The sequence below is a fragment of the Ranitomeya imitator genome, chromosome 1, assembly GCF_032444005.1.
Source record: "Ranitomeya imitator isolate aRanImi1 chromosome 1, aRanImi1.pri, whole genome shotgun sequence".
In the NCBI taxonomy this organism is placed as follows: domain Eukaryota; kingdom Metazoa; phylum Chordata; class Amphibia; order Anura; family Dendrobatidae; genus Ranitomeya; species Ranitomeya imitator.
In genome coordinates this window covers 651,362,402-651,386,156 of record NC_091282.1, presented here as the reverse complement: position 1 = coordinate 651,386,156, position 23,755 = coordinate 651,362,402, and the positions used below count along the sequence as shown (strand labels likewise).

General features: G+C 49.3%; 1 protein-coding gene across 2 annotated transcripts in view; it reads left to right on the top strand.

Annotated features, from left to right (window-relative positions):
* The first annotated feature begins 211 nt into the window (after nt 1–211).
* VPS45 (vacuolar protein sorting 45 homolog) overlaps nt 212–23,755 on the top strand; it is a 43,750-nt gene continuing 20,206 nt past the window's right edge. For both annotated transcript variants that reach the window (XM_069728629.1, XM_069728620.1), the window contains exons 1-14: nt 212–382; nt 833–967; nt 1,270–1,330; nt 11,259–11,338; nt 11,440–11,508; nt 11,589–11,726; nt 11,806–11,916; nt 12,078–12,212; nt 12,298–12,411; nt 13,143–13,310; nt 14,141–14,299; nt 14,373–14,480; nt 15,218–15,339; nt 15,542–15,673. In XM_069728629.1, coding sequence (XP_069584730.1) covers nt 290–382; nt 833–967; nt 1,270–1,330; nt 11,259–11,338; nt 11,440–11,508; nt 11,589–11,726; nt 11,806–11,916; nt 12,078–12,212; nt 12,298–12,411; nt 13,143–13,310; nt 14,141–14,299; nt 14,373–14,480; nt 15,218–15,339; nt 15,542–15,673 — 1,625 coding nt within the window. In that variant the 5' untranslated portion in view covers nt 212–289. The remainder of the gene's footprint in view (nt 383–832; nt 968–1,269; nt 1,331–11,258; nt 11,339–11,439; nt 11,509–11,588; nt 11,727–11,805; nt 11,917–12,077; nt 12,213–12,297; nt 12,412–13,142; nt 13,311–14,140; nt 14,300–14,372; nt 14,481–15,217; nt 15,340–15,541; nt 15,674–23,755) is intronic.

The following is a 23,755-nucleotide window of genomic DNA, read 5'->3' as shown; positions in this document are numbered from 1 at the left end:
GCCCTACCCTTTCGCCTCTATGATGAATGATGAGACTACTACTTCACTGATTCCATTCTTTTTAACTCCAGTCTCCTACTCTCTTCCCTTTGTCACCTGATCAGCACTTATGACTACAATTCCCGGCATGCTTCAGGGAACGCCGTGACGTCATTGTCGTCGGCTTCCTGCTTTCCTTCTGAACCCGGATTCCTACAACTCCCAGCTTCCTTTGCGGCCAGTCACACCCGGAAGAGACGGAGTATCTGGCAGATCACAGCTGACATCAGGGCGCTGAGTGCTGCCGATCATGAACGTGGTGCTGGCAGTCAAGCAGTATGTGTCCAAGATGATCGAGGACAGCGGGCCGGGCATGAAAGTGCTGCTCATGGATAAGGAGACGGTAAGAGCAGGGCACCCTATGTGCCAATGTTTGAATTTGCATATTATTTGCATATTATGCTGCTCCCCAACCCTTTACTCACATGGGGCGTTTTGGGGGGCTTGGTTCCACATAAGGACTGCTAAGATCTTCAATCACTAATTATTACTGGCATGTAAAATAATTTTGCGGGGGGAAACCCTTCTGATTGGCTTATATGTCATCTATGCTACTTGGGGGTGGGGCCAGTGTTCTTGTATCCGCCCCTGCGGAGCTTACTAATACAATTCATGTGTAATTCTTTATGAGAAACCGACTAATGCCGATTGTGATCAGTTGATTGATTGTACTGTGATCCCACCAGCAACATGGCAGCCTAAACTTGCCAGTTACAAGGGTTGTAGCCAGTTTTATATGCAGCTTTAGCTGTGACTTGTGTATAGAATTTTATCATGTGACTGATGTCCACAGACCAGCGTGGTGAGCATGGTCTACACCCAGTCTGAGATCCTACAGAAGGAGGTCTACCTATTCGAGCGCATCGACTCGGCCAACCGGGAGAGCATGAAGCACCTGAAGGCCATATGTTTCCTGAGGCCCACCAAGGTAATGGGGTAACTGCAGCCAAAATGGGGGGTAGAAAACTGATCAGACAGAGCTCTTTAGGTTGGCTACTCAAGGAGTACTCTCAGAAGGTCCCAAACCCTCCTCCACTAAGAGCATGTTCTGAGTCCTACAAAAGGTAAAGTCCTAACTTCAATGTAGTGCAAACTGGTGGTCATCCCGTCACTAACGCCGTAAAGTAATGCGACAAGGAGGCGTCACTGTAATGCTATAGAAATGAAAGCTGTATTCTGATTGGTTGAGAATGGTTCTGAACCACAATTTCATTCCATTCTATTTAAAAGGAAAATGTTGACTACCTGATCAAGGAGTTACGAAGACCGAAGTACAGCGTCTACTTCCTATGTGAGTATACCTCTCAGGATTCCACCAGCAGAATAGTGAGTGCAGCTCTGTAGTACAATACAGGATGTAACTCAGACTCAGTACAGGATCAGTAATGTAATGTATGTACACAGTGACTGCACCAGCAGAATAGTGAGTGCAGCTCTGAGGTATAATACAGGATGTAACTCAGGATCCGTACAGGATCAGTAATGTATATACACAGTGACTCCACCAGCAGAATAGTGAGTGCAGCTCTGTAGTACAATACAGGATGTAACTCAGACTCAGTACAGGATCAGTAATGTAATGTATGTACACAGTGACTGCACCAGCAGAATAGTGAGTGCAGCTCTGAGGTATAATACAGGATGTAACTCAGGATCAGTACAGGATCAGTAATGTATATACACAGTGACTCCACCAGCAGAATAGTGAGTGCAGCTCTGGAGTATAATACAGGATGTAATTCAGGATCAGTACAGGATCAGTAATGTAATGTATGTACACAGTGACTGCACCAGCAGAATAGTGAGTGCAGCTCTGAGGTATAATACAGGCTGTAACTCAGGATAAGTACAGGATCAGTAATGTAATGTATGTACACACTGACTGCACCAGCAGAGTAGTGAGTGCAGCTCTGGAGTATAATACAGGATGTAACTCAGGATCAGTAATGTATGTACACAGTGACTGCACCAGCAGAATAGTGAGTGCAGCTCTGGAGTATAATACAGGATGTAACTCAGGATCCGTACAGGATCAGTAATGTAATGTATGTACACAGTGACTGCACCAGCAGAATAGTGAGTGCAGCTCTGGGGTATAATACAGGATGTAACTCAGGATCAGTAATGTAATGTATGTACACAGTGACTGCACCAGCAGAATAGTGAGTGCAGCTCTGTAGTACAATACAGGATGTAACTCAGGATCAGTACAGGATCAGTAATGTAATGGATGTACACAGTGACTGCACCAGCAGAATAGTGAGTGCAGCTCTGGATTATAATACAGGATGTAAATCAGGATCAGTACAGGATCAGTAATGTAATGTATGTACACAGTGACTGCACCAGCAGAATAGTGAGTGCAGCTCTGTAGTACAATACAGGATGTAACTCAGGATCAGTACAGGATCAGTAATGTAATGTATGTACACAGTGACTGCACCAGCAGAATAGTGAGTGCATCTCTGGAGTATAATACAGGATGTAATTCAGGATCAGTACAGGATCAGTAATGTAATGTATGTACACAGTGACTGCACCAGCAGAATAGTGAGTGCAGCTCTGGATTATAATACAGGATGTAACTCAGGATCAGTAATGTAATGTATGTATACAGTGACTGCACCAGCAGAATAGTGAGTGCAGCTCTGGAGTATAATACACGATGTAACTCAGGATCAGTACAGGATCAGTAATGTATGTACACAGTGACTGCACCAGCAGAATAGTGAGTGCAGCTCTGGAGTGTAATACAGGATGTAACTCAGGATCAGTAATGTATGTACACAGTGACTGCACCAGCAGAATAGTGAGTGCAGCTCTGTAGTATAATACAGGATGTAACTCAGGAATAGTACAGGATCAGTAATGTAATGTATGTACACAGTGACTGCACCAGCAGAATAGTGAGTGCAGCTCTGGAGTATAATACACGATGTAACTCAGGATCAGTAATGTATGTACACAGTGACTGCACCAGCAGAATAGTGAGTGCAGCTCTGTAGTACAATACAGGATGTAACTCAGACTCAGTAATGTATGTACACAGTGACTGCACCAGCAGAATAGTGAGTGCAGCTCTGGAGTATAATACAGGATGTAACTCAGGATCAGTACAGGATCAGTAATGTAATGTATGTACACAGTGACTGCACCAGCAGAATAGTGAGTGCATCTCTGGAGTATAATACAGGATGTAACTCAGGATCAGTAATGTAATGTATGTACACAGTGACTGCACCAGCAGAATAGTGAGTGCAGCTCTGGAGTGTAATACAGGATGTAACTCAGGATCAGTAATGTAATGTATGTACACAGTGACTGCACCAGCAGAATAGTGAGAGCAGCTCTGTAGTACAATACAGGATGTAACTCAGGATCAGTACAGGATCAGTAATGTAATGTATGTACACAATGACTGCACCAGCAGAATAGTGAGTGCAGCTCTGGAGTATAATACAGGATGTAACTCAGGATCAGTACAGGATCAGTAATGTAATGTATGTACACAGTGACTGCACCAGCAGAATAGTGAGTGCATCTCTGGAGTATAATACAGGATGTAACTCAGGATCAGTAATGTAATGTATGTACACAGTGACTGCACCAGCAGAATAGTGAGTGCAGCTCTGGAGTGTAATACAGGATGTAACTCAGACTCAGTAATATATGTACACAGTGACTGCACCAGCAGAATAGTGAGTGCAGCTCTGGAGTATAATACAGGATGTAACTCAGGATCAGTACAGGATCAGTAATGTAATGTATGTACACAGTGACTGCACCAGCAGAATAGTGAGTGCATCTCTGGAGTATAATACAGGATGTAACTCAGGATCAGTAATGTAATGTATGTACACAGTGACTGCACCAGCAGAATAGTGAGTGCAGCTCTGGAGTGTAATACAGGATGTAACTCAGGATCAGTAATGTAATGTATGTACACAGTGACTGCACCAGCAGAATAGTGAGTGCAGCTCTGTAGTACAATACAGGATGTAACTCAGGGTCAGTACAGGATCATTAATGTAATGTATGTACACAATGACTGCACCAGCAGAATAGTGAGTGCAGCTCTGGAGTATAATACAGGATGTAACTCAGGATCAGTACAGGATCAGTAATGTAATGTATGTACACAGTGACTGCACCAGCAGAATAGTGAGTGCATCTCTGGAGTATAATACAGGATGTAACTCAGGATCAGTAAAGTAATGTATGTACACTCTGACTGCACCAGCAGAATAGTGAGTGCAGCTCTGGAGTATAATACAGGATGTAACTCAGGATCAGTACAGGATCAGTAATGTATGTACAAAGTGACTGCAGTAGCAGAATAGTGAGTGCAACTCTGGGGTATAATACAGGATGTAACTCAGGATCAGTAAAGTAATGTATGTACACACTGACTGCACCAGCAGAATAGTGAGTGCAGCTCTGGAGTGTAATACAGGATGTAACTCGGGGTCAGTACAGGATCAGTAATGTATATACACAGTGACTCCACCAGCAGAATAGTGAGTGCAGCTCTGGAGTATAATACAGGATGTAATTCAGGATCAGTACAGGATCAGTAATGTAATGTATGTACACAGTGACTGCACCAGCAGAATAGTGAGTGCAGCTCTGAGGTATAATACAGGCTGTAACTCAGGATAAGTACAGGATCAGTAATGTAATGTATGTACACACTGACTGCACCAGCAGAGTAGTGAGTGCAGCTCTGGAGTATAATACAGGATGTAACTCAGGATCAGTAATGTATGTACACAGTGACTGCACCAGCAGAATAGTGAGTGCAGCTCTGGAGTATAATACAGGATGTAACTCAGGATCCGTACAGGATCAGTAATGTAATGTATGTACACAGTGACTGCACCAGCAGAATAGTGAGTGCAGCTCTGGGGTATAATACAGGATGTAACTCAGGATCAGTAATGTAATGTATGTACACAGTGACTGCACCAGCAGAATAGTGAGTGCAGCTCTGTAGTACAATACAGGATGTAACTCAGGATCAGTACAGGATCAGTAATGTAATGGATGTACACAGTGACTGCACCAGCAGAATAGTGAGTGCAGCTCTGGATTATAATACAGGATGTAAATCAGGATCAGTACAGGATCAGTAATGTAATGTATGTACACAGTGACTGCACCAGCAGAATAGTGAGTGCAGCTCTGTAGTACAATACAGGATGTAACTCAGGATCAGTACAGGATCAGTAATGTAATGTATGTACACAGTGACTGCACCAGCAGAATAGTGAGTGCATCTCTGGAGTATAATACAGGATGTAATTCAGGATCAGTACAGGATCAGTAATGTAATGTATGTACACAGTGACTGCACCAGCAGAATAGTGAGTGTAGCTCTGGATTATAATACAGGATGTAACTCAGGATCAGTAATGTAATGTATGTATACAGTGACTGCACCAGCAGAATAGTGAGTGCAGCTCTGGAGTATAATACACGATGTAACTCAGGATCAGTACAGGATCAGTAATGTATGTACACAGTGACTGCACCAGCAGAATAGTGAGTGCAGCTCTGGAGTGTAATACAGGATGTAACTCAGGATCAGTAATGTATGTACACAGTGACTGCACCAGCAGAATAGTGAGTGCAGCTCTGTAGTATAATACAGGATGTAACTCAGGAATAGTACAGGATCAGTAATGTAATGTATGTACACAGTGACTGCACCAGCAGAATAGTGAGTGCAGCTCTGGAGTATAATACACGATGTAACTCAGGATCAGTAATGTATGTACACAGTGACTGCACCAGCAGAATAGTGAGTGCAGCTCTGTAGTACAATACAGGATGTAACTCAGACTCAGTAATGTATGTACACAGTGACTGCACCAGCAGAATAGTGAGTGCAGCTCTGGAGTATAATACAGGATGTAACTCAGGATCAGTACAGGATCAGTAATGTAATGTATGTACACAGTGACTGCACCAGCAGAATAGTGAGTGCATCTCTGGAGTATAATACAGGATGTAACTCAGGATCAGTAATGTAATGTATGTACACAGTGACTGCACCAGCAGAATAGTGAGTGCAGCTCTGGAGTGTAATACAGGATGTAACTCAGGATCAGTAATGTAATGTATGTACACAGTGACTGCACCAGCAGAATAGTGAGAGCAGCTCTGTAGTACAATACAGGATGTAACTCAGGATCAGTACAGGATCAGTAATGTAATGTATGTACACAGTGACTGCACCAGCAGAATAGTGAGTGCATCTCTGGAGTATAATACAGGATGTAACTCAGGATCAGTAATGTAATGTATGTACACAGTGACTGCACCAGCAGAATAGTGAGTGCAGCTCTGGAGTGTAATACAGGATGTAACTCAGGATCAGTAATGTAATGTATGTACACAGTGACTGCACCAGCAGAATAGTGAGTGCAGCTCTGGAGTGTAATACAAGATGTAACTCAGGGTCAGTAATGTAATGTATGTACACAGTGACTGCACCAGCAGAATAGTGAGTGCAGCTCCGGGGTATAATACAGGATGTAACTCAGGATCAGTAATGTAATGTATGTACACAGTGACTGCACCAGCAGAATAGTGAGTGCAGCTCTGGGGTATAATACAGGATGTAACTCAGGATCAGTAATGTATGTACACAGTGACTGCACCAGCAGAATAGTGAGTGCAGCTCTGGAGTATAATACAGAATGTAACTCAGGATCCGTACAGGATCAGTAATGTATGTACACAGTGACTGCACCAGCAGAATAGTGAGTGCAGCTCTGGAGTATAATACAGGATGTAACTCAGGATCCGTACAGGATCAGTAATGTAATGTATGTACACACTGACTTCACCAGCAGAATAGTGAGTGCAGCTCTGGGGTATAATACAGGATGTAACTCAGGATCAGTAATGTAATGTATGTACACAGTGACTGCACCAGCAGAATAGTGAGTGCAGCTCTGTAGTACAATACAGGATGTAACTCAGGATCAGTACAGGATCAGTAATGTAATGTATGTACACAGTGACTGCACCAGCAGAATAGTGAGTGCAGCTCTGGATTATAATACAGGATGTAACTCAGGATCAGTAATGTAATGTATGTACACAGTGACTGCACCAGCAGAATAGTGAGTGCAGCTCTGTAGTACAATACAGGATGTAACTCAGGATCAGTACAGGATCAGTAATGTAATGTATGTACACAGTGACTGCACCAGCAGAATAGTGAGTGCATCTCTGGAGTATAATACAGGATGTAACTCAGGATCAGTAATGTAATGTATGTACACAGTGACTGCACCAGCAGAATAGTGAGTGCAGCTCTGGAGTATAATACATGATGTAACTCAGGATCAGTAATGTATGTACACAGTGACTGCACCAGCAGAATAGTGAGTGCAGCTCTGTAGTATAATACAGGATGTAACTCAGGATCAGTACAGGATCAGTAATGTAATGTATGTACACAGTGACTGCACCAGCAGAATAGTGAGTGCAGCTCTGTAGTACAATACAGGATGTAACTCAGGATCAGTACAGGATCAGTAATGTAATGTATGTACACAGTGACTGCACCAGCAGAATAGTGAGTGCAGCTCTGTAGTATAATACAGGATGTAACTCAGGAATAGTACAGGATCAGTAATGTAATGTATGTACACAGTGACTGCACCAGCAGAATAGTGAGTGCAGCTCTGGAGTATAATACACGATGTAACTCAGGATCAGTAATGTATGTACACAGTGACTGCACCAGCAGAATAGTGAGTGCAGCTCTGTAGTACAATACAGGATGTAACTCAGACTCAGTAATATATGTACACAGTGACTGCACCAGCAGAATAGTGAGTGCAGCTCTGGAGTATAATACAGGATGTAACTCAGGATCAGTACAGGATCAGTAATGTAATGTATGTACACAGTGACTGCACCAGCAGAATAGTGAGTGCATCTCTGGAGTATAATACAGGATGTAACTCAGGATCAGTAATGTAATGTATGTACACAGTGACTGCACCAGCAGAATAGTGAGTGCAGCTCTGGAGTGTAATACAGGATGTAACTCAGGATCAGTAATGTAATGTATGTACACAGTGACTGCACCAGCAGAATAGTGAGTGCAGCTCTGTAGTACAATACAGGATGTAACTCAGGGTCAGTACAGGATCATTAATGTAATGTATGTACACAATGACTGCACCAGCAGAATAGTGAGTGCAGCTCTGGAGTATAATACAGGATGTAACTCAGGATCAGTACAGGATCAGTAATGTAATGTATGTACACAGTGACTGCACCAGCAGAATAGTGAGTGCATCTCTGGAGTATAATACAGGATGTAACTCAGGATCAGTAAAGTAATGTATGTACACTCTGACTGCACCAGCAGAATAGTGAGTGCAGCTCTGGAGTATAATACAGGATGTAACTCAGGATCAGTACAGGATCAGTAATGTATGTACAAAGTGACTGCAGTAGCAGAATAGTGAGTGCAACTCTGGGGTATAATACAGGATGTAACTCAGGATCAGTAAAGTAATGTATGTACACACTGACTGCACCAGCAGAATAGTGAGTGCAGCTCTGGAGTGTAATACAGGATGTAACTCGGGGTCAGTACAGGATCAGTAATGTATGTACACAGTGACTGCACCAGCAGAATAGTGAGTGCAGCTCTGGAGTATAATACAGGATGTAACTCAGGATCAGTACAGGATCAGTAATGTATGTATGTACACAGTGACTGCAGCAGCAGAATAGTGAGTGCAGCTCTGGAGTATAATACAGGATGTAACTCTGGGTCAGTACAGGATCAGTAATGTATGTACTCAGTGACTGCACCAGCAGAATAGTGAGTGCAGCTCTGGAGTATAATACAGGATGTAACTCAGGATCACTACAGGATCAGTAATGTAATGTATGTACACAGTGACTGCACCAGCAGAATAGTGAGTGCAGCTCTGGAGTGTAATACAAGATGTAACTCAGGGTCGGTAATGTAATGTATGTACAGAGTGACTGCACCAGCAGAATAGTGAGTGCAGCTCTGGGGTATAATACAAGATGTAACTCAGGATCAGTACAGGATCAGTAATGTAATGTATGTACACACTGACTGCACCAGCAGAATAGTGAGTGCAGCTCTGGAGTGTAATACAGGATGTAACTCAGGATCAGTAAAGTAATGTATGTACACACTGACTGCACCAGCAGAATAGTGAGTGCAGCTCTGGAGTGTAATACAGGATGTAACTCGGGGTCAGTACAGGATCAGTAATGTATGTACACAGTGACTGCACCAGCAGAATAGTGAGTGCAGCTCTGGAGTGTAATACAGGATGTAACTCAGGATCAGTAATGTAATGTATGTACACAGTGACTGCACCAGCAGAATAGTGAGTGCAGCTCTGGCGTGTAATACAGGATGTAACTCAGGATCAGTAATGTAATGTAATGTATGTACACAGTGACTGCACCAGCAGAATAGTGAGTGCAGCTCTGGAGTGTAATACAAGATGTAACTCAGGGTCAGTAATGTAATGTATGTACACAGTGACTGCACCAGCAGAATAGTGAGTGCAGCTCTGGAGTGTAATACAAGATGTAACTCAGGGTCAGTAATGTAATGTATGTACACAGAGACTGCACCAGCAGAATAGTGAGTGCAGCTCCGGGGTATAATACAGGATGTAACTCAGGATCAGTAATGTAATGTATGTACACAGTGGCTGCACCAGCAGAATAGTGAGTGCAGCTCTGGAGTGTAATACAAGATGTAACTCAGGGTCAGTAATGTAATGTATGTACACAGTGACTGCACCAGCAGAATAGTGAGTGCAGCTCCGGGGTATAATACAGGATGTAACTCAGGATCAGTAATGTAATGTATGTACACAGTGACTGCACCAGCAGTATAGTGAGTGCAGCTCTGGGGTATAATACAGGATGTAACTCAGGATCAGTAATGCAATGTATGTACACAGTGACTGCACCAGCAGAATAGTGAGTGCAGCTCTGGGGTATAATACAGGATGTAACTCTGGATCAGTAATGTAATGTATGTACACAGTGACTCCACCAGCAGAATAGTGAGTGCAGCTCTGGAGTATAATACAGGATGTAAACTCAGGATCACTACAGGATCAGTAATGTAATGTATGTACACAGTGACTGCACCAGCAGAATAGTGAGTGCAGCTCTGGAGTATAATACAGGATGTAACTCAGGATCACCACAGGATCAGTAATGTATGTACACAGTGACTGCACCAGCAGAATAGTGAGTGCAGCTCCGGGGTATAATACAGGATGTAACTCAGGATCAGTAAAGTAATGTATGTACACTCTGACTGCACCAGCAGAATAGTGAGTGCAGCTCTGGAGTATAATACAGGATGTAACTCAGGATCAGTACAGGATCAGTAATGTATGTACAAAGTGACTGTAGTAGCAGAATAGTGAGTGCAACTCTGGGGTATAATACAGGATGTAACTCAGGATCAGTAAAGTAATGTATGTACACAGTGACTGCACCAGCAGAATAGTGAGTGCAGCTCTGGGGTAAAACACAGGATGTAACTCAGGATCAGTACAGGATCAGTAATGTAATGTATGTACACACTGACTGCACCTGCAGAATAGTGAGTGCAGCTCTGCAGTATAATACAGGATGTAACTCAGGATCAGTAATGTAATGTATGTACACAGTGACTGCACCAGCAGAATAGTGAATGCAGCTCTGGAGTATAACACAGGATGTAACTCAGGATCAGTACAGGATCAGTAATGTATGTACACAGTGACTGCACCAGCAGAATAGTGAGTGCAGCTCTGGGGTATAACACAGGATGTAGCTCAGGATCAGTACAGGATCAGTAATGTAATGTATGTACACAGTGACTGCACCAGCAGAATAGTGAGTGCAGCTCTGGAATATAATACAGGATGTAACTCAGGATCAGTACAGGATCAGTAATGTAATGTATGTACACAGTGACTGCACCAGCAGAATAGTGAGTGCAGCTCTGGAATATAATACAGGATGTAACTCAGGATCAGTACAGGATCAGTAATGTAATGTGTGTACGGTACACACTGACTGCACCTGCAGAATAGTGAGTGCAGCTCTGCAGTATAATAGAGGATCAGGGGGTACTTTGACTCTTGCACAGTGACACTTCTATAATATGGGTTGTACCGATGTATTTTATTTTTCAGATTTTAGCAATGTGATCAGTAAGAGTGATGTGAAGTCTCTTGCTGAGGCGGATGAGCAGGAGGTGGTGGCAGAAGTGCAGGTCAGTGTACACATTTATCAGGTCATGTAGTATATGGGATTATATTGATGCAAGTACTTTATATGCCGGTGTCAGGTACATTAGTTTGTCTGTTCTTGCAGGAGTTTTATGGAGATTACATTGCGGTGAACCCTCACGTCTTCTCTCTAAACATAGTCGGCTGCTACCAGGTAATAGAACCCGATGTGTCTTGTAAACCTCAGTGAGGGTCTCCATGGACATAACCCCTCCATCGTCATCTTCGTTCTAGGGCAGGAACTGGGATCCCTTCCAGCTGTCTAGAACCACACAAGGACTGACCGCTCTGCTCCTCTCCCTGAAGAAATGTCCAATGATCCGATATCAGCTGTCCTCAGACATGGCCAAGAGGCTGGCGGAGGGCGTGAAGGTGGCTACCGGTCACTGGTGACTGATGTCCATGGCGCAGGTGATTCCTCAGACTCACTCTTTGTTCCTTCTCTCTCCAGCAAGTCATTACTAAGGAGTATGAGCTGTTTGATTTTCGACGCACGGAGGTGCCACCTCTTCTTCTCATCCTGGACCGCTCTGACGATGCCATCACACCTCTACTCAACCAGGTGGGCACATGGCGAGGTCGGAGCTTGAATGCTAGATAGCGACAAGGGTTGAGCTGCTTGGCTTTTCCTTTTTGCCCTCCGCTATTGTAGAGAAAATGAATGGTGCCAGAAAACCCCACTGATGCGTTATTTATAGACGTATTCTCTCTGTGCTCGAACAGTGGACGTACCAGGCTATGGTCCACGAGCTACTGGGCATCAACAACAACCGTATCGACCTGTCACGTGTGCCGGGAATCAGCAAGGATCTGAAGGAAGTGGTGCTGTCCGCAGAGAATGACGAGTTCTACGCCAACGTAAGTGATGGAGAAAATCCGGGCACACCATCGCGTCTTGATTGAACACTATCGAGAACTTGTGATTCTTCCTTTTTTTTCACAGAACATGTACATGAATTTCGGAGAGATCGGGACCAACATTAAGAACCTGATGGAAGATTTCCAACGGAAGAAACCTAAGGAGCAGCAGAAGCTGGAGTCCATCTCTGACATGAAGGTAGGAGACTTTACATGACCCAAACTGATATTTTCCTTCTATGTAATTGGGCCGGTAATGACAAAACGTGGCAGGTGAATGTTCGCGGATACCCTGGCTTACTTACAAGTTTATTCCGGATTTCTACATAGTCCAGGATCTTTTTAGGATCGCCTGTGATTGTGTCATGGAGGCTTCTTCTGTGCTTCTACATTTTTGGAAATATTAACCTGTTAGTGCCTTGTTTTTTGCTCCTGTTTATTGTTTTTGTCTATATTTGCTCCTTTCTACATGTTACGCGCCATGGAATAAATGGCGCTATACAAATGTATAATAATAGTAAACGTTATTAATTGGCATTTTTTAGTTTGCACCACATTCTGCTATTCCACCACTAGATGGCAGTCAGGTCCCTTCTTCATCTCTGCCTCATGTAGATCCGGAGGGGATGTCAGCGTGATCCGCCATACAGTCCTACAGACGGCGCTCTCTGGCGTGTAGCCCATGCCGTCCACAGCACCATGTAAAAGCTTCATCCCAGCCGCTCAGCCCCTTAGATAGCGGCCGTAGCATTTAAGGGATAAGACAAAAGGATGGAGCCCTCCTCTGTCACCTCATTGCTTTCCCACAATGTGATCGCGGGGTGATGATGGATGGACATGGCAGCTGGGGACCCACTGAAGCCCCTCGTTGCTACCTTTTGTATATACTGCAATAATGGGGGACTACTTCGTTGGTTGTTTCTCTTTCAGGCTTTTGTCGAAAACTATCCTCAGTTTAAGAAAATGTCCGGCACGGTGTCCAAACACGTGACCGTGGTGGGCGAGCTGTCGCGGCTTGTGAGTGAGCGCCACCTAATGGAGGTGTCCGAAGTGGAGCAGGAGTTGGCCTGTCAGAACGACCATTCCAATGCCCTGCAGGTGAGTTCTCACCTTTATGGGAAGGAAGGGGGCTGAAAGTTGTTCTCAGCACCACGGCCATCCCGGAGGTCGGACGCCACCGATCATCACCTACACTATATGGAATTTAGGGTTCATACATGACTGTGAATACAGTTATCCCATACAGTACTTCAGTATAGCCATGTCCTACCCCCCATGGAGGAGGCCGCGCTATCCGACTTCAAAGGATAATTAATTATGGGTATTGTACTGGTGACTGTCGCCTTGTTCTCCACACAAAGCCACAATTAAGAGACCATGTGCCCGGTCCTGGTAAGGTCCTGCACGCCGTGGAACCAGTGACACAGCCTTGTGTGTAGGTCTGGTCTGCTGCATGAGAAGTAGTCTTTGTACCGGGGGTCCCATCATAAGAATAATGAGCTGGAGGCTCCGTAAGAGTCACACAGACAATGGTCCGGCTGTGCAGTGCTCACACGCACGTCACTGGCACACTGTGTCCTTTCCATCCAGCCCGTGTGATGTGCCCGCTGCATCGCCCCCTAAAGGTTACATACCAACAGGGTGATGGGGATGTGAGGACAAGTGGACCACAGTCTGTTCTAAGTCTGAGAGAGGTGGGGACCTCTAGTACGGCTGCCACTATATAGTCACCCAGCTTTCCTACACTCCTAAAGGGCTAGAATTTGTTTATTGCTATGAGACCTAGGATAATTGGGCTTTTGAGAGCCTGTATTATACTCCAGAGCTGCACTCATTATGCTGCTGGTGGAGTTATTACATATCTTATCCTTTATTACACTAGATCCTATGAGCGTCAGAGCAGAAATTTTTTTGTTTTTTGCCTTCAGAATGTGAAACGTGTTCTGCAGAACCAGCGCTTGTCTGAATTGGATGCCACACGTTTGGTCATGCTCTATGCTCTGCACTATGAGCGGCACAGCAGCAACGCTCTGCAGAGCCTTCTCGCTGACCTCCGTAACAGGGGGGTATCTGAGAAGTATCGCAGGGTAAGTGTTCTTCGTTAATCCCCACTATAGGTGTATAAGGGGAATGTGTCTGACCTTTTTGTTTTTTGAGCAGCTGGTGCCTTCCGTAGTGGAGTTTGGTGGGAAGAGAGTCCGAGGCAGCGACCTATTCAGTCCTAAAGACGCCGTGGCCATCACCAAACAGTTCTTCAAAGGACTCAAGGTCAGTGACTTATGGTTGGAGGATGTAGACAAACTCTCCATATGCGCTTACCAGGGTTCATATAGAACAGAGAGCTTGGGTATTACGAGTGGAATGTATCAGCAGCAAGGGATCAGTCCGTTCTTGAAGTTGATGCATCGGAAGCAGGAAAAATGGGCAAGCGTAAGGATCAAGGAGCAAACGGTTATGTCTAGATGACTTGTGGGGTGTTCTCGGCGTGCAGCGGCTCTTGCGGGGTGTTCCCGGCGTGCGGCGACTCTTGCAGGGTGTTCCTGGCATGCGGCGACTCTTGCGGGGTGTTCCCGGCGTGCGGCGGCTCTTGCGGGGTGTTCCCGGCGTGTGGCGGCTCTTGCGGGGTGTTCCCGGCGTGCGGCGGCTCTTGCGGGGTGTTCCCGGCGTGCGGCGGCTCTTGCGGGGTGTTCCCGGCGTGCGGCGGCTCTTGCGGGGTGTTCCCGGCGTGCGGCGGCTCTTGCGGGGTGTTCCCGGCGTGCGGCGGCTCTTGCGGGGTGTTCCCGGCGTGCGGCAGCTCTTGTCACTGATGACTGCCTCATGGATACCTTAAGCTCATCAATATGTTTGACGGATGAAGGCTAGTCTCTCTGGTCCAATCCCACAAAAGAGCAACTGTGCCCCAAATTACTAATAAATGTACTACTAGCTATAGTAGGAAGCGTCTAAAACAAGTAGATTGGAGGCCTAGTCCCTGCAAAACTGTTGACCTGTTTGTTTTCGTGCAGGGCGTGGAGAACGTGTACACACAGCACCAACCGTTCCTTCTTGATACCCTGGACCAGCTGATAAAAGGGAAGCTGAGGGACAACATGTACCCCTATGTGGGACCTAGCACCCTGCGGGACCGGTAAGACTTATTCCATCCATATCTCTATGGCTGGTTATGCATACATGCTGTCCGGCTGACAGCTATCTGTACCAACCGCCCTATATACACGCACGCTCAGGTGAGACATGCATGTAGTGGGAGTAAACTGCCCAGTCGTCTTCTGCACCATGAAGTATCAGTCAGCCTGCTCCTCACCCTTCATAAACTATTCTGTCTGCAGGCCTCAGGATATCATTGTCTTCATAGTTGGAGGAGCAACTTATGAAGAAGCTCAGACTGTGTATAACCTGAACCGGACAACTCCGGGGGTCCGCATTGTCCTTGGTGGGACCACCATTCATAATACTAAGAGGTAAGGTGTTAGGACTACTTGGTGCTCCTGAAGGACCTTCTCCCCAATCTCACTATGCCCGGGCATGTTCCTGATCTCCGGCGAGCCCCGTCCTTTCTCTTGTTCACCCCCCGACGTGTCTTGTCCTTCTCTTTCACACAATCTCCTCCTCTGTCATCTACACCCTACAACAACCCATCTTACTACAGGCTCCCGGGCATCCCATTACTGGTACACAACATCTGAAACCTGAGCCTGGATTTTTCCTCCAGCCGTAGTCTAGCTGGACAGAGCCACAAGTGCAATGAACGCCGTCGCTCAGCTGTCATCGGAGCCAGGCTTAACCGTGTATTTTCCAGTCTTGTCATCAGGTGCCAGAGTCGAGCGAGAAGAATTGGGTTACAGGATCTGTGTGATGGGGTCAGTCCATAGAGGAGGTTAAAGCTGGGCGGAAATACTGCCACCATGACCTTTATGTGATCAGTAACCTGCCCTCCAGGGTGTCATTCTGGAAGAACTACGCCGATCGGACTCCCCTATTAGAGCAGGTGACTGTCTGCTTGGGACCCTTCTGTATGGCAGGTCCCAGTATATATTTTGCAGTGCAAATAAGCAGATGAGCTAAAGAAGATGCCCCATATATTGCAGCTCAAGAAAAGGGCTGGATCGTCGGATCATGAAAGCTCTGATCATTTCAAATATACAGGTCCTTCTCAAAAAATTAGCATATAGTGTTAAATTTCATTATTTACCATAATGTAATGATTACAATTAAACTTTCATATATTATAGATTCATTATCCACCAACTGAAATTTGTCAGGTCTTTTATTGTTTTAATACTGATGATTTTGGCATACAACTCCTGATAACCCAAAAAACCTGTCTCAATAAATTAGCATATCAAGAAAAGGTTCTCTAAACGACCTATTACCCTAATCTTCTGAATCAACTAATTAACTTTAAACACATGCAAAAGATACCTGAGGCTTTTATAAACTCCCTGCCTGGTTCATTACTCAAAACCCCCATCATGGGTAAGACTAGCGACCTGACAGATGTCAAGAAGGCCGTCATTGACACCCTCAAGCAAGAGGGTAAGACCCAGAAAGAAATTTCTCAACAAATAGGCTGTTCCCAGAGTGCTGTATCAAGGCACCTCAATGGTAAGTCTGTTGGAAGGAAACAATGTGGCAGAAAACGCTGTACAACGAGAAGAGGAGACCGGACCCTGAGGAAGATTGTGGAGAAGGACCTTGGGGAACCTGAGGAAGCAGTGGACTGAGTCTGGTGTGGAAACATCCAGAGCCACCGTGCACAGGCGTGTGCAGGAAATGGGCTACAGGTGCCGCATTCCCCAGGTAAAGCCACTTTTGAACCATAAACAGCGGCAGAGGCGCCTGACCTGGGCTACAGAGAAGCAGCACTGGACTGTTGCTAAGTGGTCCCAAGTACTTTTTTCTGATGAAAGCAAATTTTGCATGTCATTTGGAAATCAAGGTGCCAGAGTCTGGAGGAAGACTGGGGAGAAGGAAATGCCAAAATGCCTGAAGTCCAGTGTCAAGTACCCACAGTCAGTGATGGTGTGGGGTGCCATGTCAGCTGCTGGTGTTGGTCCACTGTGTTTCATCAAGGGCAGGGTCAATGCAGCTAGCTATCAGGAGATTTTGGAGCACTTCATGCTTCCATCGGCTCCAATGCTTTATGGAGATGAAGATTTCATTTTTCAGCACGACCTGGCACCTGCTCACAGTGCCAAAACCACTGGTAAATGGTTTACTGACCATGGTATTACTGTGCTCAATTGGCCTGCCAACTCTCCTGACCTGAACCCCATAGAGAATCTGTGGGATATTGTGAAGAGAAAGTTGAGAGACGCAAGACCCAACACTCTGGATGAGCTTAAGGCCGCTATTGAAGCATCCTGGGCCTCCATAACATCTCAGCAGTGTCACAGGCTGATTGCCTCCATGCCACGCCGCATTGAAGCAGTCATTTCTGCCAAAGGATTCCCGACCAAGTATTGAGTGCATAACTGAACATTATTATTTGTTGGTTTTTTTGTTTGTTATTAAAAAACACTTTTATTTGATTGGATGGGTGAAATATGCTAATTTATTGAGACAGGTTTTTTGGGTTATCAGGAGTTGTATGCCAAAATCATCAGTATTAAAACAATAAAAGACCTGACAAATTTCAGTTGGTGGATAATGAATCTATAATATATGAAAGTTTAATTGTAATCATTACATTATGGTAAATAATGAAATTTAACACTATATGCTAATTTTTTGAGAAGGACCTGTACTTTGTATTCTGCATCATTTTCAAGACTTCTGCTTGCTGTATCTGAATGGAAAATGTACCTATGTCCGGGCTAAATACCATTACTATGTCTGACAGTGGAAAGGTGGATACAGTTGTATCTAGTCGAGTCCTCTGTAAGGAAAGCAGCCTGAACTCCAGGCCGCACCTGCACTGACGCATTGGGGCAGGAATGTGGGGTGTGCAGTGTTTGGTCACCCTGATCACATTTGATTTTGCTGAGGAGATTGCATGATGCACAACTTGTTGGCAATCGGTTAAGTGGATGCCCATGGGCAGCAGTAGCTTTGTTTGCTTCAGGAGCTCTTTTTCAGGAGCTCTTTTTCAGGAGCTCTTTTTCAGGAGCTCTTTTTCAGGAGCTCTTTTTTTTTTTTTCTTCCAACAGCCCTTTCTGCCGAAACTTTTTTCTCTATTTGTTCTATTGCAGAAACTCTGTTTGCAGCAGCTTTTATCTCTGCCTTATGGCATCTTAAGTCTGTGACATGAATGGGATTGTATTTATGGATTACTGGACCCTAAATCAATGGGCGTCAGTAATTTCTGGACACGCTGATCCTTAGTCAGTCACTGACTGTGAAGGTTTTGGTCTCCCCCGGCCGTTTTGATGACCGTTTTCGCCGCTTCCCTATCCATGCTTCACGCGAGCGTGTTCAGTGGGAGGTCCACACTTTACATCAGAGTTTTAAAATGCTCGTATTTTCTTCACCTTGCTGGTAAAGCAGAACGTCTTCTCCAGCGTCGGTTCATGAGGCCCGGATTACCTGCGGGGTCTCGTTAAGAAGGGATATGGATACTTGCAGTAGTTTCCACACCAGGAATGGAAAATATGTCCAGTGTGTTTGACAGTTGAAGGTGTCCCTGCTCCCCGCGCTCCCTCCTGCCCCTCCGCACTTCTATTATTTACATGCACAGCAGGATCAGGTGATGGGATTTGCATAGAGAGTATAACCGCTAAATGCTCACACACAGACCTCATTAGCTAGTGTGTGCCCCATCACACCTCCTCCTGCCCAGGGGGCACCTGAGGGTTGTCCGCCTCCAGCTGGGTTTAGTAGGCGCAGTCACATTTTCTTCATGAAGCTCTGCTGATGTACTGTGACCAGTCCAGCATTCGGCCGGGACATTAAAAAGCAAAATAAAAAAAATCACAAAGATCATGCAATGTACAGATGGATGAAAATCCCCTTGATCTGTTCCATTTTGGGTTGGAACAGTAAAGGTGTGAGGGAGGTTCCTGCTGCAGACAGGGCACTGGAGGGGGAGGCTGCTGCTGCAGACAGGGCACTGGAGGGGGAGGCTGCTGCTGCAGACAGGGCACTGGAGGGGGAGGCTGCTGCTGCAGACAGGGCACTGGAGGGGGAGGCTGCTGCTGCAGACAGGGCACTGGAGGGGGAGGCTGCTGCTGCAGACAGGGCACTGGAGGGGGAGGCTGCTGCTGCTGCAGACAGGGCACTGGAGGGGGAGGCTGCTGCTGCTGCTGACAGGGCACTGGAGGGGGAGGCTGCTGCTGCTGCTGACAGGGCACTGGAGGGGGAGGCTGCTGCTGCAGACAGGGCACTGGAGGGAGAGGCTGCTGCTGCAGACAGGGCACTGGAGGGGGAGGCTGCTGCTGCAGACAGGGCACTGGAGGGGGAGGCTGCTGCTGCAGACAGGGCACTGGAGGGGGAGGCTGCTGCTGCAGACAGGGCACTGGAGGGGGAGGCTGCTGCTGCAGACAGGGCACTGGAGGGAGAGGCTGCTGCTGCAGACAGGGCACTGGAGGGGGAGGCTGCTGCTGCTGCAGACAGGGCACTGGAGGGGGAGGCTGCTGCTGCAGACAGGGCACTGGAGGGGGAGGCTGCTGCTGCAGACAGGGCACTGGAGGGGGAGGCTGCTGCTGCAGACAGGGCACTGGAGGGGGAGGCTGCTGCTGCTGCAGACAGGGCACTGGAGGGGGAGGCTGCTGCTGCTGCAGACAGGGCACTGGAGGGGGAGGCTGCTGCTGCTGCTGACAGGGCACTGGAGGGGGAGGCTGCTGCTGCAGACAGGGCACTGGAGGGGGAGGCTGCTGCTGCAGACAGGGCACTGGAGGGGGAGGCTGCTGCTGCAGACAGGGCACTGGAGGGGGAGGCTGCTGGTGCAGACAGGGCACTGGAGGGGGAGGCTGCTGCTGCAGACGGCTGCTGCTGCTGCAGACAGGGCACTGGAGGGGGAGGCTGCTGCTGCTGCAGACAGGGCACTGGAGGGGGAGGCTGCTGCTGCAGACAGGGCACTGGAGGGGGAGGCTGCTGCTGCTGCAGACAGGGCACTGGAGGGGGAGGCTTCTGCTGCTGCAGACAGGGCACTGGAGGGGGAGGCTTCTGCTGCTGCAGACAGGGCACTGGAGGGGGAGGCTGCTGCTGCTGCAGACAGGGCACTGGAGGGGGAGGCTGCTGGTGCAGACAGGGCACTGGAGGGGGAGGCTACTGCTGCAGACGGCTGCTGCTGCAGACAGGGCACTGGAGGGGGAGGCTGCTGCTGCTGCAGACAGGGCACTGGAGGGGGAGGCTGCTGCTGCTGCAGACAGGGCACTGGAGGGGGAGGCTTCTGCTGCTGCAGACAGGGCACTGGAGGGGGAGGCTGCTGCTGCTGCAGACAGGGCACTGGAGGGGGAGGCTTCTGCTGCTGCAGACAGGGCACTGGAGGGGGAGGCTTCTGCTGCAGACAGGGCACTGGAGGGGGAGGCTGCTGCTGCAGACAGGGCACTGAAGGGGAGAGGCTCCTGCTGCTGCAGACAGGGTACTGGAGGGGGAGGCTGCTGCTGCAGACAGGGCACTGGAGGGGGAGGCTTCTGCTGCAGACAGGGCACTGGAGGGGGAGGCTGCTGCTGCAGACACGGCACTGGAGGGGGAGGCTGCTGCTGCAGACAGGGCACTGAAGGGGAGAGGCTCCTGCTGCTGCAGACAGGGTACTGGAGGGGGAGGCTGCTGCTGCAGACAGGGCACTGGAGGGGGAGGCTGCTGCTGCAGACAGGGCACTGGAGGGGGAGGCTGCTGCTGCAGACAGGGCACTGGAGGGGGAGGCTGCTGCTGCAGACAGGGCACTGGAGGGGGAGGCTTCTGGTGCAGACAGGGCACTGGAGGGGGAGGTTGCTGCTGCAGACAGGGCACTGGAGGGGGAGGCTGCTGGTGCAGACAGGGCACTGGAGGGGGAGGCTGCTGGTGCAAACAGGGCACTGGAGGGGGAGGCTGCTGCTGCAAACAGGGCACTGGAGGGGGAGGCTGATGGTGCAGACAGGGCACTGGAGGGGGAGGCTGCTGCTGCAGACAGGGCACTGGAGGGGGAGGCTGCTGCTGCAGACAGCGCACTGGAGGGGGAGGCTGCTGCTGCAGACAGGGCACTGGAGGGGGAGGCTGCTGCTGCAGACAGGGCACTGGAGGGGGAGGCTGCTGCTGCAGACAGGGCACTGGAGGGGGAGGCTGCTGCTGCAGACAGGGCACTGGAGGGGGAGGCTGCTGCTGCTGCAGACAGGGCACTGGAGGGGGAGGCTGCTGCTGCTGCAGACAGGGCACTGGAGGGGGAGGCTGCTGCTGCTGCAGACAGGGCACTGGAGGGGGAGGCTGCTGCTGCTGCAGACAGGGCACTGGAGGGGGAGGCTGCTGCTGCAGACAGGGCACTGGAGGGGGAGGCTGCTGCTGCAGACAGGGCACTGGAGGGGGAGGCTGCTGCTGCTGCAGACAGGGCACTGGAGGGGGAGGCTGCTGGTGCAGACAGGGCACTGGAGGGGGAGGCTGCTGCTGCAGACGGCTGCTGCTGCAGACAGGGCACTGGAGGGGGAGGCTGCTGCTGCTGCAGACAGGGCACTGGAGGGGGAGGCTGCTGCTGCAGACAGGGCACTGGAGGGGGAGGCTGCTGCTGCTGCAGACAGGGCACTGGAGGGGGAGGCTGCTGCTGCTGCAGACAGGGCACTGGAGGGGGAGGCTGCTGCTGCAGACAGGGCACTGGAGGGGGAGGCTGCTGCTGCAGACAGGGCACTGGAGGGGGAGGCTGCTGCTGCAGACAGGGCACTGGAGGGGGAGGCTGCTGCTGCTGCAGACAGGGCACTGGAGGGGGAGGCTGCTGCTGCAGACAGGGCACTGGAGGGGGAGGCTGCTGCTGCAGACAGGGCACTGGAGGGGGAGGCTGCTGCTGCAGACAGGGCACTGGAGGGGGAGGCTGCTGCTGCAGACAGGGCACTGGAGGGGGAGGCTGCTGCTGCAGACAGGGCACTGGAGGGGGAGGCTGCTGCTGCAGACAGGGCACTGGAGGGGGAGGCTGCTGCTGCAGACAGGGCACTGGAGGGGGAGGCTGCTGCTGCAGACAGGGCACTGGAGGGGGAGGCTGCTGCTGCAGACAGGGCACTGGAGGGGGAGGCTGCTGCTGCAGACAGGGCACTGGAGGGGGAGGCTGCTGGTGCAGACAGGGCACTGGAGGGGGAGGCTGCTGGTGCAGACAGGGCACTGGAGGGGGAGGCTGCTGGTGCAGACAGGGCACTGGAGGGGGAGGCTGCTGGTGCAGACAGGGCACTGGAGGGGGAGGCTGCTGGTGCAGACAGGGCACTGGAGGGGGAGGTTGCTGCTGCAGACAGGGCACTGGAGGGGGAGGCTGCTGCTGCAGACAGGGCACTGGAGGGGGAGGCTGCTGGTGCAGACAGGGCACTGGAGGGGGAGGCTGCTGGTGCAGACAGGGCACTGGAGGGGGAGGCTGCTGGTGCAGACAGGGCACTGGAGGGGGAGGCTGCTGGTGCAGACAGGGCACTGGAGGGGGAGGCTGCTGGTGCAGACAGGGCACTGGAGGGGGAGGCTGCTGGTGCAGACAGGGCACTGGAGGGGGAGGCTGCTGGTGCAGACAGGGCACTGGAGGGGGAGGCTGCTGGTGCAGACAGGGCACTGGAGGGGGAGGCTGCTGGTGCAGACAGGGCACTGGAGGGGGAGGCTGCTGGTGCAGACAGGGCACTGGAGGGGGAGGCTGCTGGTGCAGACAGGGCACTGGAGGGGGAGGCTGCTGGTGCAGACAGGGCACTGGAGGGGGAGGCTGCTGGTGCAGACAGGGCACTGGAGGGGGAGGCTGCTGGTGCAGACAGGGCACTGGAGGGGGAGGCTGCTGGTGCAGACAGGGCACTGGAGGGGGAGGCTGCTGGTGCAGACAGGGCACTGGAGGGGGAGGCTGCTGGTGCAGACAGGGCACTGGAGGGGGAGGCTGCTGGTGCAGACAGGGCACTGGAGGGGGAGGCTGCTGGTGCAGACAGGGCACTGGAGGGGGAGGCTGCTGGTGCAGACAGGGCACTGGAGGGGGAGGCTGCTGGTGCAGACAGGGCACTGGAGGGGGAGGCTGCTGGTGCAGACAGGGCACTGGAGGGGGAGGCTGCTGGTGCAGACAGGGCACTGGAGGGGGAGGCTGCTGCTGCAGACAGGGCACTGGAGGGGGAGGCTGCTGGTGCAGACAGGGCACTGGAGGGGGAGGCTGCTGCTGCAGACAGTGGGAGAGTGAAGTGAGAACACTCTGTCCTCACAAAACAAGCACAGAAGCCCTTTGTAGATTTCTCAGCTCTAATTGTAATATGTAATAAATGAAAGGGAATGATCTGATCTGCAGGTACTGGCCATACCCAATGTTGTGTGTCAGATAAGGAATGCATTGCTCTGTTAACCCCTTTATGTCCCTGCCAACTGTCATATATCTTTAGTGGGTTTCTCCTGCTTTAGGATTAATGACGGATCCCATAAAAAAACAAGGGGATTTCAGCTCTTAATTCCTAAAGCTTCACTTGTAAGAGTCATCT